This window comes from Mytilus californianus, unplaced genomic scaffold (genome assembly GCF_021869535.1).
Source record: "Mytilus californianus isolate M0D057914Y unplaced genomic scaffold, xbMytCali1.0.p SCAF_30, whole genome shotgun sequence".
Taxonomy (NCBI): Eukaryota; Metazoa; Mollusca; class Bivalvia; order Mytilida; family Mytilidae; genus Mytilus; species Mytilus californianus.
Window position 1 is genome coordinate 261,705 of NW_026262680.1, and position 21,427 is coordinate 283,131.

The following is a 21,427-nucleotide window of genomic DNA, read 5'->3' on the forward strand; positions in this document are numbered from 1 at the left end:
ATAAATAGTGACAATTTAATTTATTATACTTCACGTTAAAATGCCATATTTTGATTGGCTAATACGAGGGTGTTAATTTACTCTATCACATGGCTGAGTGGGTGACAATTTTTTTGAATGTCACCCTCTCGTCTAGACCAATCAAAAATCGATAATTTATAGAACAATGAATTGAATTTACATCAAGTAATTAAATACAATGCTTAATTTCTACGTTTTGGCTCAAATTTTATTATTTGACTGTCAAAATAGAGCAGATTGGTACCCCTCGATTGACAATATTTTCTCGGGGTAACAATCTGCTCTATCACCCTCTCAGCTATGTGTTATTTATATATTATACATAAGAACAATATGGAGATGTTGTATGATAACCAATGAAACAATTATCCTGTGTTGAATTAAGGGGAAATATTACAGGAAACCGAACGGCCTTCAATAATGAGAAGAAACCATGTGTAAGCACTTGTCAAGATCGCAACAACCAACAAATGACAAATACTAGCTAAACCTAAACTCCTCACAAAAACAAACGGAAGCAATGACAATGCATGTAAAACAATCGACCAATATCGGAAATGATATTATGTTATCCGGAAGTGTTTTAAAAAACTGTCTATTGAAAATTTTGTTTAATGCGTTTATTTGTTAAAAAAGAAATCAATAGTAAATTCACATTTACATGTATTCTATGACACATTTATAAGGTTTTTATGAAACATATATCATTTGAACAAATTAATCATCATCCCGGCGATGGAAAATACGTCTGAAAATCGAGAAAATTTTCTTTATGTAGATTTTTACATAATCTACGCAACGATGTCGCTTTCTTCCAGTCTTACCCCGATCGGCACAAACAGATGGGAAGGATTCAATGCAGTTTGTGGTTACGACCCTATGATTTAGTGGCTGAGGATTCCTATAGTTGTTAATCAAGTCCTCTGATCCAAGTTTTTTCCCTAAAGCTCTGAATTCATCAAGCTGTAAAATAAATTTAAACTTGATTTCATTAAAACATTAATCATAAACTAAACCTTTCAACATCGTGTTTAAACAAAGTAAGTCGTCTATTCTTAATGTTTTACGGAGGTTTACATGATTTGGATGACAATTATGAAATATCTGTGTCACAGATGACCTCATTGTAAAGATAGTCCCGTCATGTGTTTCCTCATTTATGGCAGCATCGACAGCGACCTATAACCGGGATGTTTCTTGTAATGTGCAACATGACAGTGACACTAGTGAAGTAGGAATTGCATACTTTTCCATAGCACCGGAATTCATTGTCAGATGCGTATTGATCAAAATAAGACTTTCTTTGCAGTGTTTGATGAATTGTCGTTTTTCTTTTCGGTTTATTTTGTCTTTTTGTCATGGTGCTGTCTATTCTTTGACAAGTGTTATTGACTAAACCTAAAGATTTTTCTTCCTCTTCTTTTCAAACAATTCTAAATTGGATCAAATCGATGTATAGACAGAAATACCAAAATAAAAGGTAATTCGAATTTCAGGAAGGCCATACAACCTAAAAAATACCAAACGCTGGACGATATCAACTAATGGAATGACTAGAAAACAACTGTTATATTCCTGACTTAGTACCGGCATTTTTCGAAGAAAATGGTATGTTAAACCTGGTTTTATAGCTAGCTAAACCTCCCACTTGTAAGACATTTCTTTATAGTTCCGTTATATTTACAACATTCTTTGAGCAACCAAAACAGACATTAAACAGCAATAATTGGTTAACATGGCAATAATTGGGATCCAACCGCCAAAATTTTGTAACAAACATCAAAGATATACACAACCGACTAAAATAATATAATCAGACATACAAATAAATCTAACAAAATAAATTTTTGTAGTTCATAGTGCAGTATAGTAAAACATAATGACATATTCACTTTCCCGATAAAGTACAAAGTAAAATATAAATATAATGTTCCCTCTGTACCGAATTGTGTGTCATTTAAGTGTTCTTGTTATTTGTCTTTCTATATTTTGAACCTTTACTGTTTAGTCCATTTTTGGCGTGGCTCAGTTAAACATCCCGCCATTGTGTTATTGTGCTATGTTCATTTTTTGTATTCTTGTCTTTCATTTTTGCTTTTGTTCTTTGTCTATAGAGTGTCTATATGCCATTTTGTTTTTCTTTGTTGACATAGTTGTTTGTTTCTATAGCGATTAAGATTATAACACAATTTTGACTTCTGTACCCCTATTTTTGACATTTTTACCTATTATGTCTGTTTGTTTATACCACACAATGTTGTCAATATAATGGAATTCTATGCGACTGTCATACAAGTGAGAGGTTAAGCTAGCTATAAAACCAGGTTTAATCCGCCATATTCTACATAAGGAAATGCTTGTACCAAGTCAGGAATATGACAGTTGTTTTCCATTCGTTTGATGTGTTAGATCATTTGACTTTCCGTTTTGAAATTTCCTTGGAGTTCGGTATTTTTGTTATTTTACTTTTTAAGACCTATATGCTCAACTAAAAGGACTTATATTTACATGTTACAATTACAGCGTTACTTTATTGAAGAAAATGCTACATTTAACCAAGCAAATTTAAAAAAAACATAAATTTGAGGACAGGACTGACTTCAAATCGTTAACACCTGATTAGAACTATGCGGGTTTTCTTTTTCATTATAGAAGTTATCTGTTGTTTCCCTTAACGTACTTTTTATAAAAAAATATTTGTATATTTTGTATGAACTTCAAACCACACAATATTCATAAAGCAGTCACTGTTTCGGTGTTGTCATCGCATATATTTTGCTGTTGTAAAATTTTAAAATCATTTTCAATCTCCCTCATGCAAAGCTCTGGTTTCTTGTCCGGATTTGGCTATACTTTAGGTCCTTTTAGGTTTGATCAGCCCTTCAACGTTTGAATAAGATTTTGGATTTTTGCTGGCCTCGAGCAACATTGACGAGACATTAATTGTCGAAATGCGCATCTAGTGCAGTTAAACTGGTAACGCTAATGGTTTTAATCTATATATTCAGTAAATTATGACTGTTTGTACTTATAATAGATACGCGAGGTTTTAAATCCTTCTGTGGCTTGTTAATGTCATTTTATTTAATCATGTTTGGTTGCTCTTGCATTGTTTTAAACATCACATCTCTACATCTTATTATTCATTACTAGTACATTGTTGATGTAGTATATGAGGAAACATTCCTATCAGTGGTTGTACCTTGACATATTTACACTTTTATTTTACCTAAATTTAAGAACTCAGCATATCTGTCAAGGTTTTACGTTTAAGCATTGCAAACCTATAGTATTCTTTATTTTGCTTTGCATAGTATTTGAGAAAGGTGTCTATCAAAACAAAGCGATTCATACAATATTGAAATAAAATTGAGAATGGAAATGGGGAATGTGTCAAGAGACAACAACCCGACCATAGAGCAGACAACAGCCGAAGGCCACCAATGGGTCTTCAATGCAGCGAGAAACTCCCGCACCCGAAGGCGTCCTACACCTGGCCCCTAAACAAATATGTATACTAGTTCAGTGATAATGGACGTCATACTAAACTCCAAATTATACACAAGGAACTAAAATTAAAAATGATACAAGACTAACAAAGGCCAGAGGCTCCTGACTTCGGACAGGCGCAAAAATGCGGCGGGGTTAAACATGTTTTTTGAGATCTCAACCCTCCCCCTATACCTCTAGCCAATGTAGAAAAAACAAACGTACAACAGTACGCACAGTAAAACTCAGTTTAAGAGAAGTCCGAGTCCGAGATCAGAATAGGAAACGAAAGAAAATAAACAAAATGACAATAATACATAAATAACAACAGACTACTAGCAGTTACTGACATGCCAGCTCCAGACCTCAATTAAACTGATTGATAGATTATGTCTTCATCATATGAATATCAGGCACAATCCCTCCTGTTAGGGGTTTAGTAACATACCATCATAAAATATATGAGAAGAACATAACCCGTGTCATGCCAACAACTGGTTTTAGAATAAATATGTTTAATTCCGATGCAAAGACCCTATAAGTGAATCAATATTAAAGCCAAAATATGCAATCTTTAATGACCTGACAACAGAACAAAAGTCTGTTTAAAGGTTTTGTTAGCTTTTGAGGTGAATACTGACATTTTTGTGCTTTGTAAAGAATATTACCATAAAAGATTGGATGTGAAATACCCGAACGTATAAGATGTCTGCATGTTGAGTTATATTTACGAATGATGTCCTAATACCGATGATAAAATTTAGTAAATGTTTTGACTAGTTTATGATATTGAAAACCCTGGTGTAATATTTTTTTAGTAATACATAAATTTCTCTCGCTAAAATCTAATACGTTGTTACATACACGAGCGAATCGTACAAGTTGAGATATATAAACACCATAAGATGGTGACAAGGGAACGTCACCATCTAAAAATGGATGGATAATTAACGATAGGAAATGAAAAATCATCTCTTTTATCATAAATTTTGGTATTAAACTTCCCGTTAATGATATAGATATCAAGATCGAGGAAAGGACAGTGGTCATTGTTGGTATTAGCTTTATCTAAAGTAAGTTCAACATGATACATTTCTTTAGTATACATACTGAAGTCGTCATTATTGAGAGCCAATATATCATCCAAATATCTAAAAGTATTGTTAAATATTTGTATCAGATGTTGTTTCGATGGGTGTTTGCTGATTTTAGTCATAAATTGTAACTCATAACAATACAAAAACAGGTCCGCAATAAGTGGTGCACAGTTAGTCCCCATTTTAATTCCGATAACTTGACGATATACGGAATCTCCAAAGCGAACAAAAATGTTATCAAGTAAAAATTCAAGGGCAGATATAGTATCAAAGCATGTCAAAATTGACATAGCTCTTTTGATTGTTGCTACTAAAAAATGACCTAAAAGAGTTTGAACATATGTATTCGCATTCCGACTTTTTAAATTCTCATTTAATTAGGTGTGTGAATTTTTTCTTAATAAGAATATGAGGCAAAGTGGTATATAGGGTAGAAAAATCAAAACTTTGAACAGATTCAAAATCACCAATATATGCATGCAATTTATCAAGTACTTCCAACGAGTTTTTGACACTCCAAAAGTAGTTAATTCCACTATTTTCAAAGGCCTTATTTGAACAATTTATTATCAGGTTTTTGATTGTACCAAGTGTACTAGTAAGTAGAATAGACAATTTAGTAGTGGAACAATGACTTGAAGACGAAATAAATCTATATTTGTAAGGTGATTTGTGTAGCTTCGGAAGCCAGTACAAAGTTGGGACTTTCATTGTATTCGGTTCTGCATGTAAAGAAGTAGCTAACAGTTTGTGTTTGTTACAGATATCGTTTTCTGAAAATGAAGTCATTTGGAATGTTGGTGAATTCGTGATTTCCTTTTGCAGAACCTCAATGTAAAATTTACGTCAAACTATAATGATATTATTAGCAGCTTTATCAGCCGGGACAAAAACAAATTCCTTGGCTAGTTCTTTTAGTTTATGTTGGATACGAGAAATAGGATTTTTATGGTTGTTATTAAGAGTAAAATGTTCTTTAAAATGTTGTAAACGTATATCAACTATCTTCATTACTGAATTAAAAAAAGAGTCAAAAGATTTTTTGTCAGCTTTTTCCCGTTTTATCCATTTCAAACAGTAAGCACGAATGAGTCGTGGATGATATTACGACACTCATTCCAATTAATAATTGACGGGGGACGATATTTAGGTCCTTTACTGAGGAATGATTTTAACTCTCGGTCGCGAACGATGTTAAGGTCTCCTGTTATAACATGGGAAATGGGCATTCATTGAGCCTTTACGAATTCAAGAACCTAATCAGTGTGTGATGTATGTCAGATAAATAAAGATGTGCTTTTGGTTTTTTTTTTTATTTCTCTGTGTTTTTCTCATTTGAAGAATTTGGTGTTGATGGCAGATCCTTGCTAATTTTTTGCGGATTTTTTTACATCTTTTTATTAACCATGGCGAGTTAGAGCTTCCCATATTGTAGAGTATCATGTCTTTTGTTGAAAACTGTATGTGTCCCTCTATTTGTCTTCAGATTATTTGTGTTTATGTTTTTTTGCAGTCCAATTAATGTATAACCTACATCTTTTATTCAAATGCTAGCAACAAAAAAAACTACAAACCTGCCTCTTAGAAAGATAGATGTGTTCTTTAAATATTGTCCAGATAACGCTTTCATAGCAGGGGGGTGTTGTCAGACTTCCATAGTACCTGTAGTAGCAGTCTGTTCGTGGAAACAGCGATTCCAAATGGAATTTGTCCAGAGTGACGTCTGTTTCAAAAAATATAAATACATACGTTTTTTTTAGTGTAACAGGTTGGATAATTTTTTTAGTAAACACGCAGGGAATATGTCAACTATGCTTCGAATATTCCTTTCCTTCCAACATCTATTACAGTATTATACAGATGCTACCATTTTACTATATATTTTGTATTACTAAACTCTTGATTGATTGTTTGTTTAATTGGTTAGTTGATGCTTTATTCCGCAATAACACATAAATATTATATCGAAGCAATAACCATGAAAAGATAATATGAAATTATGATGTAAGAAAAAGATAGGCGGAAGGATTAGACGAAAAAGGAACCAATATAGATTGCAGCATGAAATATGTAGAAACATTTGATAGCATGGGGAACATAAATCTCACCATTGATTCCCAGTGATCGAGCTTACTCTTAACAAATAAGATGTGGGTTTATTTTTACTAGGGTCATTAACATCCTTTCAAAATATGTCTAATTTTACTTTTTGAAAATATAACTATCTAGAGTGGATAATTATCATAATCAACTGCTTACATTGATGAAATCCATATTTACCTTCTATTTTGTACGTAAATACCGGGTATATGTTAATGAATGATATAAATCATAACTACAACTCTTTCATACTGCCCGAAGATATGGAAAAAAAGTAAACATTTTCAAGATTTGATTTTAGCCTCAGCGTCGGCTTCAAAAAATCGGTGCAAATCTGATCGAATGATGCTGGAGAGCATATATCTGCTACACACGTGGCACTCTCATCATAAGAGGCAATTAAGAAACAAAATTCATCGCATTATGAAATCAAACGTGGGTTTAGAAAAGAACAACATTTAACATATGACCCAACATGTTCCCTGATTAGCGTATTTGATAACTTGAGGCAGTACATTTGGTTTTTTCTTGGTGAAATAAGCCTCATCCAACTAAAAATCTTTAAGCACTCTTTTTTGGCTTAAATTGCAATGCTTGGTATTGAAATGCGTGTATAACAAAAAAAACCGTTCTTCGTCTTTGTTAAAATTGCATGCTATTCGAAATCTAAGAGGATCTAGTGGAAACCAAGCAAAATGGTTTCTTGTAAATCTACCAAGGAATGTGTTTTCTACAGAGCTGAGGTCTCCAAAAACGTTTTTAACACCCATCCATTTTCGTGTGCCTGTCGCAAGTCAGGAATATCGTCACATCTTAATTAATTCCTCTACGGCTTTCCATATTAATGTCCTCTTAAGGCATCTCAAGCGTGACTAATTATTAATTACGAAACAAATATGTTCATATAATGCATTATAAAATACTTTTATTGATATGTTCAAATTACCTCTATCCTTAATTTCCTTTAAATGACTGATGATCTTTTCAAAATATGGATGTTCTCGACCAACCTGGAACAACAAAGTGATTAAAAGAAAGTGTACTCAACGACATCCTTATTTTAGTTTTTGAACATGATAGAAATTTTAAATAAAAGAAAACCAGATGAAAAACAAAGTAAACAAACTACTAGGTGTAATACCACCAAATCATAGTACGTCACATCCGGTTGCATACGAAAATAGGTCGGAAAAAAATATTCCCTTGAATTTGACAGTTGTAGGTAATTGATCCTACATTTCATTGCAGTAAAACATTTCTGGGTCATAAACATATATCTTGGGTATTTCAAAGCACCATTATTTTTTTATTTGGGGTTTCTATAGAATATTTTGGAAACTTGAGGTTACATGGTTACTAAAGCTTATACACAGGTTAAAAAAGGGGGAAAATTTGATTGGTTAACTTCCAGTGATGGTTATTTTCTTATATGCAATGAAATGTTATGTGAAATTTTTTCTATAGTACTGGACAGGATCAAACTTTACTCATGCCAAGTATTTCTTTATTTGAAACAAAGATAAATTCTGCACAATTTTTTGAAAAGTGCAAATTTAACAAAGACTAATAGGGGAAAATCAATGGTGGTATTACACCTATTATGGGAAGCTGTACATGCACCTTTGACCTTGTGAGTACTCTCATGTGTTAAAATTTCTTGCTATTTAAGTGAAATATTACTAATAATGAAATATTCTGAGTGGATTGAGTCTCCAAAACACATTTTATGAGAAAATTTCCTTGAAATAGGACTTTACCATGAATATTAGTTGACAGAATAAGCCATACTTAGAGTTTTGGGGAGCTTTTTCTCCTTTTTTCTTATATTCTGCTATACTAGAAAATTTTTCCTAAGAAATACTTTAATAAATATATAGTTTTAAGTAAATGAAACTATTTTTAAAGCAGTAACAACAAATTATTCACCAAAAGAGAAGCTTTTTATGTCGCTCTCTGGAACGCGGCGTAAATTTAAGTTTTACGTAAGGACTTATTGAAACCTCCTTGGAGACAGTAAACTTTTATACGGATAGTTCATTCAGCTTGAATACTTCAATTAATCATTTATAATAACATTTCTATCATAAATGAGTGAAAGTTAACCCAATTTTTTTATTTATTGGCCTATAAAGTAGAAATTTTGAGGAAATGAGAGGTATAAATGGACCAAAAGAGACCTTATAAGGAAGACAAAGAGGTCCATTAGTAGTATTTATCATCCTAAAGTCATCTTTTGTATCATATTCAACTGTTTGTAGGCAGATGAGATAAATATTTGATCATTTATTGGTCCACACTATATTATATCATGATGCGGCTTGGTTTGGATTTTTCGAAGAAATTTAGCTCGAATCGCTGTAGATGTCGTCTTACATTATACTAGATTTTTCTCAAACTATTGAACTGATTATGACAAAACTTGACAGGAATGCTTGAAATAACCAGTATTACAAAGGAAAAAAGTCACATTCAGTTTATTTAACAAAAAAGTCTTCTTTAGGTGTAATACCACCAAATCATAGTACGTCACATCCGGTTGCATACGAAAATAGGTCGGAAAAAAATATTCCCTTGAATTTGACAGTTGTAGGTAATTGATCCTACATTTCATTGCAGTAAAACATTTCTGGGTCATAAACATATATCTTGGGTATTTCAAAGCACCATTATTTTTTTATTTGGGGTTTCTATAGAATATTTTGGAAACTTGAGGTTACATGGTTACTAAAGCTTATACACAGGTTAAAAAAGGGGGAAAATTTGATTGGTTAACTTCCAGTGATGGTTATTTTCTTATATGCAATGAAATGTTATGTGAAATTTTTTCTATAGTACTGGACAGGATCAAACTTTACTCATGCCAAGTATTTCTTTATTTGAAACAAAGATAAATTCTGCACAATTTTTTGAAAAGTGCAAATTTAACAAAGACTAATAGGGGAAAATCAATGGTGGTATTACACCTATTATGGGAAGCTGTACATGCACCTTTGACCTTGTGAGTACTCTCATGTGTTAAAATTTCTTGCTATTTAAGTGAAATATTACTAATAATGAAATATTCTGAGTGGATTGAGTCTCCAAAACACATTTTATGAGAAAATTTCCTTGAAATAGGACTTTACCATGAATATTAGTTGACAGAATAAGCCATACTTAGAGTTTTGGGGAGCTTTTTCTCCTTTTTTCTTATATTCTGCTATACTAGAAAATTTTTCCTAAGAAATACTTTAATAAATATATAGTTTTAAGTAAATGAAACTATTTTTAAAGCAGTAACAACAAATTATTCACCAAAAGAGAAGCTTTTTATGTCGCTCTCTGGAACGCGGCGTAAATTTAAGTTTTACGTAAGGACTTATTGAAACCTCCTTGGAGACAGTAAACTTTTATACGGATAGTTCATTCAGCTTGAATACTTCAATTAATCATTTATAATAACATTTCTATCATAAATGAGTGAAAGTTAACCCAATTTTTTTATTTATTGGCCTATAAAGTAGAAATTTTGAGGAAATGAGAGGTATAAATGGACCAAAAGAGACCTTATAAGGAAGACAAAGAGGTCCATTAGTAGTATTTATCATCCTAAAGTCATCTTTTGTATCATATTCAACTGTTTGTAGGCAGATGAGATAAATATTTGATCATTTATTGGTCCACACTATATTATATCATGATGCGGCTTGGTTTGGATTTTTCGAAGAAATTTAGCTCGAATCGCTGTAGATGTCGTCTTACATTATACTAGATTTTTCTCAAACTATTGAACTGATTATGACAAAACTTGACAGGAATGCTTGAAATAACCAGTATTACAAAGGAAAAAAGTCACATTCAGTTTATTTAACAAAAAAGTCTTCTTTAGGTGTAATACCACCAAATCATAGTACGTCACATCCGGTTGCATACGAAAATAGGTCGGAAAAAAATATTCCCTTGAATTTGACAGTTGTAGGTAATTGATCCTACATTTCATTGCAGTAAAACATTTCTGGGTCATAAACATATATCTTGGGTATTTCAAAGCACCATAATTTTTTTATTTGGGGTTTCTATAGAATATTTTGGAAACTTGAGGTTACATGGTTACTAAAGCTTATACACAGGTTAAAAAAGGGGGAAAATTTGATTGGTTAACTTCCAGTGATGGTTATTTTCTTATATGCAATGAAATGTTATGTGAAATTTTTTCTATAGTACTGGACAGGATCAAACTTTACTCATGCCAAGTATTTCTTTATTTGAAACAAAGATAAATTCTGCACAATTTTTTGAAAAGTGCAAATTTAACAAAGACTAATAGGGGAAAATCAATGGTGGTATTACACCTATTATGGGAAGCTGTACATGCACCTTTGACCTTGTGAGTACTCTCATGTGTTAAAATTTCTTGCTATTTAAGTGAAATATTACTAATAATGAAATATTCTGAGTGGATTGAGTCTCCAAAACACATTTTATGAGAAAATTTCCTTGAAATAGGACTTTACCATGAATATTAGTTGACAGAATAAGCCATACTTAGAGTTTTGGGGAGCTTTTTCTCCTTTTTTCTTATATTCTGCTATACTAGAAAATTTTTCCTAAGAAATACTTTAATAAATATATAGTTTTAAGTAAATGAAACTATTTTTAAAGCAGTAACAACAAATTATTCACCAAAAGAGAAGCTTTTTATGTCGCTCTCTGGAACGCGGCGTAAATTTAAGTTTTACGTAAGGACTTATTGAAACCTCCTTGGAGACAGTAAACTTTTATACGGATAGTTCATTCAGCTTGAATACTTCAATTAATCATTTATAATAACATTTCTATCATAAATGAGTGAAAGTTAACCCAATTTTTTTATTTATTGGCCTATAAAGTAGAAATTTTGAGGAAATGAGAGGTATAAATGGACCAAAAGAGACCTTATAAGGAAGACAAAGAGGTCCATTAGTAGTATTTATCATCCTAAAGTCATCTTTTGTATCATATTCAACTGTTTGTAGGCAGATGAGATAAATATTTGATCATTTATTGGTCCACACTATATTATATCATGATGCGGCTTGGTTTGGATTTTTCGAAGAAATTTAGCTCGAATCGCTGTAGATGTCGTCTTACATTATACTAGATTTTTCTCAAACTATTGAACTGATTATGACAAAACTTGACAGGAATGCTTGAAATAACCAGTATTACAAAGGAAAAAAGTCACATTCAGTTTATTTAACAAAAAAGTCTTCTTTAGGTGTAATACTACCAAATCATAGTACGTCACATCCGGTTGCATACGAAAATAGGTCGGAAAAAAATATTCCCTTGAATTTGACAGTTGTAGGTAATTGATCCTACATTTCATTGCAGTAAAACATTTCTGGGTCATAAACATATATCTTGGGTATTTCAAAGCACCATTATTTTTTTATTTGGGGTTTCTATAGAATATTTTGGAAACTTGAGGTTACATGGTTACTAAAGCTTATACACAGGTTAAAAAAGGGGGAAAATTTGATTGGTTAACTTCCAGTGATGGTTATTTTCTTATATGCAATGAAATGTTATGTGAAATTTTTTCTATAGTACTGGACAGGATCAAACTTTACTCATGCCAAGTATTTCTTTATTTGAAACAAAGATAAATTCTGCACAATTTTTTGAAAAGTGCAAATTTAACAAAGACTAATAGGGGAAAATCAATGGTGGTATTACACCTACTATCACTTAAAACTAAATTATTTTTATAACGGACTATAAAACTCTACTGAAAGATTCACATGTGGCTAACTCTTTCCAAAATCGGTTTTTGAAACTGTCTCTGTGATCCTGTACTAGCGTAATAACATTGAGGGCAGGAAATTTGGGTTCATTTCCCGGCCGGTTCAACCCAATCTTTTAATAATAGTTATTTCTTGCTTATATGGTAGCACTTGATATGCAAGAGTGGGAGCAAAAATTGTCGGCTTGTTGTTAGAATGACGTGTCCGTAGTTGTTGTTCCTCGTGTGGACTATTTTTTGAGAACTAGCACATCAATTTTTCAATTTCTCAGGAGTAACATACCTTCTGTCTCACCGTATGTCTCACCTTATGTCGTTAACACATTTTAATACGCAGTGACTGATTTGTTTTAATTATGGTGTTCATTTCAGACGTTTACTTAAACTTACATCAACCAGGAAGCCCAAGACAGCCAGACCACGTGTACTGTTCCAAGCATCATTGAATTTGGAGAATCTGTCAGAATGCATTACAACATGCATCTAAAAGTAGAAAATAGTGTAAATAGCTGTTAATATTTCGACAAAAATAGTTTTTAATACCCATCGGCATCATCAAACCTTTTTTTGTGTCAGAAATGCATCAAAACCAGGAGGCATAAGACAGCCAGACCACATGTACTGTTCAGAGCATCAGTGACGTTGGAGAATCTGTCAGAGTGCATTACAAAATGCATTTGAAAGTAGAAAACTGTGTACATAGATGATAATAATTCGACTTATTGTTTTGATAGCCCAATGACATCTTCTAACCTTTGTCGTGTATGTTCAAATTCATATCAATACTTTTGAAGTCCGACATCTATATATGAGAGTTACCTAATGGATGCCATTGTTGTAGACCCTTTCGTTTTACGAGAGTACTATTGAAATTTGCATCTAGGTTTATTTTAGTGTTGATGCTCACAGGCGTTTCAAGATTTTCCATTTTTTGTGTGGTTCGTACCAGATTAAACTTATTTAATAAACACTTGTGTGCATTGAAATTGGCAGCAATTGAAGACCAGGAAGGGGTTTACAGAATAGACTAAATAGGCTGAAAATCATGGGCAAACTAGATAGAGAATAGAGAAAATATTAAAAAGAATAAAAAATTATACGCAAAAATCGACGATAGAGAAAATGGCTCACAAAATTATAGATAACAGAAATTAAGACCTCCATCTAAACCTTATACCTTTATTATAACTGTTACTGATTCAGTGCTACTACTGGTTGACAGTTTTATGGAGTAAGAAAACATTGACAGAAACACGAATGCTAAAACTTTATGTTTCAATATTGTCAACTTATTTGACGTGGATGTGTCTTTGTAAATAAGTACTCATCAAATGAATTCAAAATTGTCGTTTGATAATTTTAATCCATTTTTAAATGTCTGAAGCAAAAGTGAATTCAAAGCTTTTTGACAATATATGTAGGTAACACTCGCATCAAATATAAATTTTTCGATTGACCCTTGGCCCAATTATCTAGAAACCGTTTTTTGTTACCCAGCGATTGCAAGTTTTGACATATATGTTGAATATATATACAAATTTATCTAGCCTTGGTCTACATTTGATAAAATGTAAACTTTTTAAAGGAAATGTTGTCCAAATTTTAATTGCAAATCAAAATTGAAAAAAAAATTGATCTAGAGGTTGTTACTCACTTCCATTGCGAAATGTTTTCCATTAATTTCATGCTCTGATCCTCTGGTATCAACTGATCCCCAGTGGAAATGAAACTGATCCACAATATACGTTCCCGGCAATCCACCCCCTGTCACCTTTATAGTATGATCCTCCATGTCAACTTGTACTGAAATGTTTATCATATTATGGAAAACCAGCTTATCTGTGGATATTTTATTTCGCGCAGAGCCATTTCTAGCCGATTTCACGATCTTCTAATTTCCATGATGTATTTATAAAAGGGGGATCCGTTTTTTTTACAAATTCGCGACGATTTTCATCAGCGTACTTATGCTTAAATTATACACAGACTATCAAATCTCTGTAAGCCAATAAAGTCTCGCCTGCAACATTCGAGACAAGGGGATGCTTACCAAAATGCGACAGCGGCGTTGTTAGCGTTTTATATAAACAAAACATTTCAAATGGTATTTAGATCAAGAGAAGCAATATCTTATTTGTAGATGCCTTATGATCTCACGTTTCCGTCCTGCGTATACCCGTTGTCTTTGGCCTTGTTTTCATAGTTCAATGACCGCATTAAACTGTATAGGTTTTTCACATGATCTTTTACAGTTACTGTAAAATAATAGTTATAAGTCAACTATAAGTGTTAGTAATCATTACAGGTCAACTATATTTGGCAAAAATAGAATCAATTTAAGGTGCACATTACCACCTGCGAGAGACCAGCTGTCATGACCTCACTTTAATGGTCAATGGTAATTTTTTGCGATAAGGTCAGTTTATCAGATCAAATATAGGCAAAAAGGACCTTTGTAGGATGTACATCTCTATCTAAAAGTGTTCATCTGACCTTCATTTCATGTTCATGGTTCATTGATGAACGTATAAATGTTTCATGATTATATCAGTTATACATTTAGTGTGCATAAACATGTCCGTCACAAAAAGTTTAAGTTGCCCTTGAACCCTCTTTATTGGTTCATTATTGATCAACGTTCTTTTTCGAGATGTGTCCAGTTTCTCGGATACGATAAGTGATTTGATGTATAGAATAATTTCGTCCGACTTGGATAACTGCCCTTGACCTTTCTCTAGATTCATCGGTCAGCGTAGCGTTTGTGTGAGTCTTTCGTCACTTTAAAAGAAATAGGTCAACTAAATTTGATATGTAGAATGGTTGTATGGTGAACATGTGTGGCAAGGTTCATCTTACCTTGACATCCTAACCATTTTTCTTTCGTCAACGTTGAGTGTTTTTGATTATGTCAGTTTTTCAGACATAATAAGTTACTATATTTTGTTTCAATAATGATTGTAAGGTGTTCATAGAATAGAGAATGGAAACCGGAATGTGTCAAAGAGACAACAAACCGACCAAAGAGCAGAAAACAGCTCTAGGCCACCAATGGGTTGTCAAGGCAGTGAGAAAAACTCGCACCCGGATGCGGGCTTCAGCCGGCCCCGTTACAATAACGTTTACTAGTTCAGCGAAATGGAAGCCACACTAAACTCCAAAACATACAAATGAACCAAACTTTAAAAAACAGCACTCTAGACTAACAAAGGCTAGAGGTTCCTGACTTGAGACAGGCGCAAACATGCGTCGCGATCTCAACCCTCTTCTATACCTCTAGCCAATGTAAAATAAAAAACACACAGCAAAACGCACAGTAAAATTCAGTTTAAAAGAAGTCCGAATCCGATGGTAGAAGAGATAACAGAAGAAACTAAGCAAAATGACAAAGATCAACATAGATTAACAAAGGACTACTAGCAGTTACTGACATGCCAGCTCCAGACCTCAATTAAACTGTCTTCATCATATGAATCAATCCAACCGAGAGTGTTCATATAATTTCGATCTTCTTTCTGGGTTCTTTGATTAATTCCAGTGTTTTTTTTAAAGCGACTACAAATTCTAAGTTACACATATGAGGCAAAATATCCTTACCCTTCCGGAGATCACCCCCAGTTTTTGATGGGGTTCGTGTTGCTCAGTCATTAGTTTCTATGTTATATTTTGTATACTGTTGTTTGTCTTTTGGTCTTTTTCTTTTATTGCCATGGCGTTGTCAGTTTATTTTCGAATTATGAATTTGAATGTCCCTTTGGTATCTTTCTCCTCTTTTTGACTATGATTTATAGGCCAACTGTATTTGTTGTACAGAATGATTGTAAGTTATACATTTATGAATTTGACCTCACCATCATGGACCATTGATAATGAAGAAAGCGTCTTTTTTTTAAATAGAGTTTTCTGAAAGATTCAATTATAAACGGTAAAGCAGGCGTGACATTTCTACGTGTGCATTCTTGTTAATATATTATGTTCGTTTAATAGACTTTTGGACAATTAAATGTCTGATTCTAGATTTGTTTCATTTTTAAAAATATGAAAACAACACTTTATAAATTGCATGCACTCTAAACGCTTTTCTAGATTTACCTCCATCAGGAACGTTCAAAACCGGATATTTGAAAGCCAATGATGTATAAAAACCGAAACAATTGAAGGGCTATATGACCAAAAAGGACCTAAATTAACCAGCAAAATCTATCGACGGTAAATTTTGCCTGGGAGAGTTGAAATCTTTGTTGCTTTATAATTTCTAAATTTAAAAACGGAAAAATTTTAAGGTGCTATATATCTCCATGTTAAGTATTATTTCATGCATATCATTTTGAGTAGAAATGTGAAATACCTTTGATATCACTCAAAAACATGCTTTTAATTCCCCCTTCAAAATTGTTGGAAATTTCCTATGAACCTTTCGGAGAGCGAAATTTAAACTGTTTAATAAAGCTGCAATTGTGAAGTTATAAACGTTTTGACCTCATCACTCGTTCGAATGAAACACACAAGGAGATAATAAGCACATGCAGGTTTTTTTTTCTTGTGTTACTCTATAGCTATTTGTTCAACTATTCGCTTCCTAAATATACCGTGGCACATAGCTATTCGTATGTGGAACAATACAGATAATACTTTGTCCTTTGGTTTTTGGTGAATAGTCAATCTTCTAATTTTTATTTTCAGAATACAAAGTAAAACAATATCTGGTAACGCTATTCCTATAAAACGAAATCGGTGGTCTCGTTGTAGCGTATTCGCCTCCAGTGCGGGAGGTCGTGGGTTCGAACCCAAGATGGGTCAATCCAAAGATTTTTAAATTGGTATTTGCTGCTTCCCCGCTAAGCCCGCGGCATTAAGGAGTAAAAACAAAAACTGGTCGGCTAGGAGTCAGAATAATGTGTCCAGGTAAGGTGACATGTCTTCCTGTGGACTGTTACCTTGTGAACTAGCACGTTAAAAATCCGGCTCAGCGTGTCGGTTGAGTACAAAGCAGGGTTAATATTCATATTACATTAACATATTCTCGTCCTGAATATGCATATTAATTCAGCCATCATCATCATCATCATCATCATCATCATCATCATCATCATCATCATCATTTTATAAGACGAATTCTAACATTTCTAACGGGGATCATTATATAATATACACATAGCTGAGAGGGTGATAGAGCAGATTGTTACCCCGACAAAACATTGTCAACTGAGGCGAAGCCAAGGTTGACAATGTCTTTTCGAGGGGTAGCAATCTGCTCTATCACCCTCTCAGATATGTGTTATTTAATTTGTTATACTGAATGTTCTGTTATTACTGTCGATTAAATTTCAAATTCAAAGTAATAAACCGTTTGACGTCTTGTACATAACAACCATCCGTATTTGATAAAGCGCACACTTGATCAAGCGTCTCCGTGAAGGGTAATAGAGTATTTGCCGTAGGATAGAGTCGTATTTAATAAATCGCACACTTGATCAAGCATCTCCATGAAGGGTAATACAGTATTTACCATAGAATAGAGTAAATTGTCTCCCTCGTATTAACCAATCAAAATCTGGCATTTTGACATGAAGTATAATAATTTCAATTCTTTTTTAATCTTAAATTTACAGTATAAGGGATGGATGTGTGTACTTTGACGCTGAAAAAAAATCGAGTCGATGTTTGACAATTTAAGCTTAAATATGGCGCAAATCAGCAATTTTGATAGAGTTTGTTATTTTGTGTATTAATCTTAAAAAATGGATAAGGACCATATCATCGGCAGTCAAGTTAAATCTTGGTATCGGCTTTCAGATAAAAATTAGTTCATTTTGGTTGTCGATGTACAATTAAAAAAAAAACATGCGAATTACAATATGTTTTCTACCATATCTTCAACGGCAATGCATAATGCTCAATAACATTTTAAAATCATGAATTGATGTAAATATTTAGGATATATAAATTAGGCAACAGTTTATTTTTTTTTTAAATACGTACCAGTATGTCCGTTGTTGTGAATTTTCACTTTAACATCTCTATGCAATAAGAGGTCGGTAAAATTGAATTTTCGTAGTCTTGGGTCAAACTTGACATTATCTGTCTTAATATCTATTGGAGACTGTTGCTTTCCATCACATGTCGAGTCTTTGATCTTCCAATGCTCTGGGTCTAATTAAAAACAAAACAAAAAACGAAGATTTTGACTGTTATAAAACATAATAAATGTCAGTTATTTGCAAATGAATGATAAATACAATGATAAATACAGAAAAATAACAATATAAAACTGTAAACCAACCAATTTCGCGATATCGCGAGTAGAAAAAATAACCAAAATTTACATCGTCGCGAATATGTAACACTTAGGTCTTTCCATTATAAAAATACATCAAGAAAGTTTGAAAACTGTGACAATAAATTGCCGCGTAGTTTGCTGTAAAGGGCTCATCGCGAAATAAAGTACCCGCGAAAATAAGTTGATTTACAGTAATTGCGTGCGTCCGATGCTAAATACAACATTTTTTCAGGCAAAATATTGACCGCATTATTAATTGAAGTGGAATGTTGCGGCGATAACAAATTGAATCAATAGCACAACTTAAAGTAAGCAAAATACCATTCATCGCTGTTAAAAACAATAGCTAGACAATTTCATTTAATTAATATTACTACCGACATCTCATTATCTGATTTTTATATCAGTATACATTATTGTAACATTCGCTAATCGTTCCCTTGAATACAAGTTTCGATTTGATTGATTTAATTGATTGACAAGCAACGAACAACGATAAGTCCATTTCAATCATCTGTAAATCGAAACCCTTCATGAACATCCGAGTAAACACCAGTTTTGGGTGGCGCTCGTGTTGCTCAATGTTTTAGTTTGTGTGTTGTATTTTTTGGAATTATGTTTTTCATTTTGTAGTTTTTTGTTTTGATAATGGTGATATCTCTTTCTCTTCAACGTATGGGTTCTTATTCCCCTTTGAAACTTAACCACCTTTGACGAGCAACAGAAATTCTTTAAATCTGGTGAATGTATGATCGGCCAAGAATGTAGACTTGATGCATTGATCACTTAATCAGATAGTTTACTTTCAATGAACGATGAACTTTTTTTAAAGCTCAATGGATATTGTGTCTATGTACAGTGCTGAAAATTCCTCTTTAATTTCTACAAAAAAATAAATTAATGTTCCATGCCGTTACCATATTTAATAAACTTTTTTTTTCTTTTCTTTGTGTGATCACGAGAAAACATAAATTAAAGATTTTCAAAGGTATTATCGCGTTACATTTTATAAGACGGTCAAGTATATAACAACTTTATTGATATCCAACATCGAATATTGAATCATGATATCGACACAACTATCTTTGAAGAAAATTTCGCTTGGTTAGAGGATGACTATATGGCAATAGGCAAAACTCGTATATGTTTTTTTTTTGAAACTGTGTACAATTGTTTAACTTAATTATTAAATCGTTATAATTTAATATGAATTTATTCATTTTGATATTGCGTATACGTTTTGTATTATGCATGTCTCAATATGATGTAACAAACTGTATACCTAAATAACAACAAATTAGTTCAATGTAATCATTTTCGATTTATATTTTATATTTATATAAGATTGGGAAATATATCTTGAAAGCTATATATAAACATGAGAAGCAATGACTAACATAAAAGATATGGCTTCAGTGAAACAACAACAATAATTAAGATTTTATGTAAATGCGCTCAAAGGTAAAGAAAATAAGTTTAATAAATCATGTTGTGGTTTAATTTTTGGTTATGTACAGAAATATCCTGTTGGTCTTAATTCGTTTAGCAGAAAATCTTGTATGCGTTATTTATAAAACAAACTTCATGACCGTGTGATTTAATATTTTTCACATTAAGTTACAGTACTTTGATATATAACACATTTCTTCAGTAAATAAATTAAGAAATTATTAAGAATTGCAGGTTTAATTTCAATCAGTTGGAATGTAACTATTATAGAGGAAAAAACCTCATAACATTAGATAATTCAATACAAAAAGCAATCCATTATTGAATCCACAATCAATCACTTTTTATTTTCTCTCTTTCGCATATGCGCATAAATAATTTCACGTTTTCGTAGTGGGCTGCCATCTTGTTACTATAACAACAGCGCGCCACCTATATTGAGGGGAGATAAATTTAAAAGTTTCAAATGCAATAGAGGATGTATGATAAGATTTATTATTTAGCTCCTGAAATCGCAAACATGGTTAAATGTTTCAATACTTTCAAAATTATGTTAATCTTATTTATAAACGAACCGGTTGATATATTCTGGACGCTATAATGCAGATAAGGTTAAGTGTGATGTCACCGTTTTACGTCATAAATATGTTGAAAATGATATATTTGACTATTCATTGCCATTTTACACAAACTATTTATACAAAATAAAGAGCATGCTTTACTAAAAAAGATATTTTACACACATTAACATCTTTATAAAATGTATTTTGGTAAATTTTTGCTTATATCTGAATATCAATGGCGATCTGATATTGAGGCTCATGATTTTGGAAGTATTTACAGTTTGCAGAATATTCAATAAGTCTGTGGCCTTAATGCAAATATGTAAGACAAAATTTATATACATTTTCTGAGCTGCAAGGCGAATATTTATTAGGAATGGTTGGTTTAAACATTCGATGTAATTTCATTATTCATTCGCTATCAAAACTAAACAAAACCACATGCATTTAATGAAAACCACAAATGATCGAGATCCTCCGTGAAGATAAAAAAAAAAGCGTATATGTTTTGGCAAACACACCTCGACAGAGAGGTGAAAAAAAGTGCAAATATCCCGGCAGCGGTGAAATATGAATGGTATTCATAAGATAAAACTGGATATCAACCAATGAAACTACAGCATACTTATAAGGTGTTGTAACACAGGTAACACACGCCTGATATTCT

The 21,427-nt window shown here is 32.5% G+C and overlaps 1 protein-coding gene across 1 annotated transcript in view; it reads right to left on the bottom strand.

The window, feature by feature from the left end:
• Positions 1–632: 632 nt before the first annotated feature.
• LOC127736367 (carbonic anhydrase 1-like) overlaps positions 633–21,427 on the bottom strand; it is a 36,032-nt gene continuing 15,237 nt past the window's right edge. Inside the window, exons 3-8 of the mRNA XM_052246875.1 lie at positions 18,451–18,621; positions 14,126–14,274; positions 12,862–12,954; positions 7,654–7,717; positions 6,182–6,330; positions 633–984 (exon numbers count right to left, since the gene is read on the bottom strand). Coding sequence (XP_052102835.1) covers positions 739–984; positions 6,182–6,330; positions 7,654–7,717; positions 12,862–12,954; positions 14,126–14,274; positions 18,451–18,621 — 872 coding nt within the window. The 3' untranslated portion in view covers positions 633–738. The remainder of the gene's footprint in view (positions 985–6,181; positions 6,331–7,653; positions 7,718–12,861; positions 12,955–14,125; positions 14,275–18,450; positions 18,622–21,427) is intronic.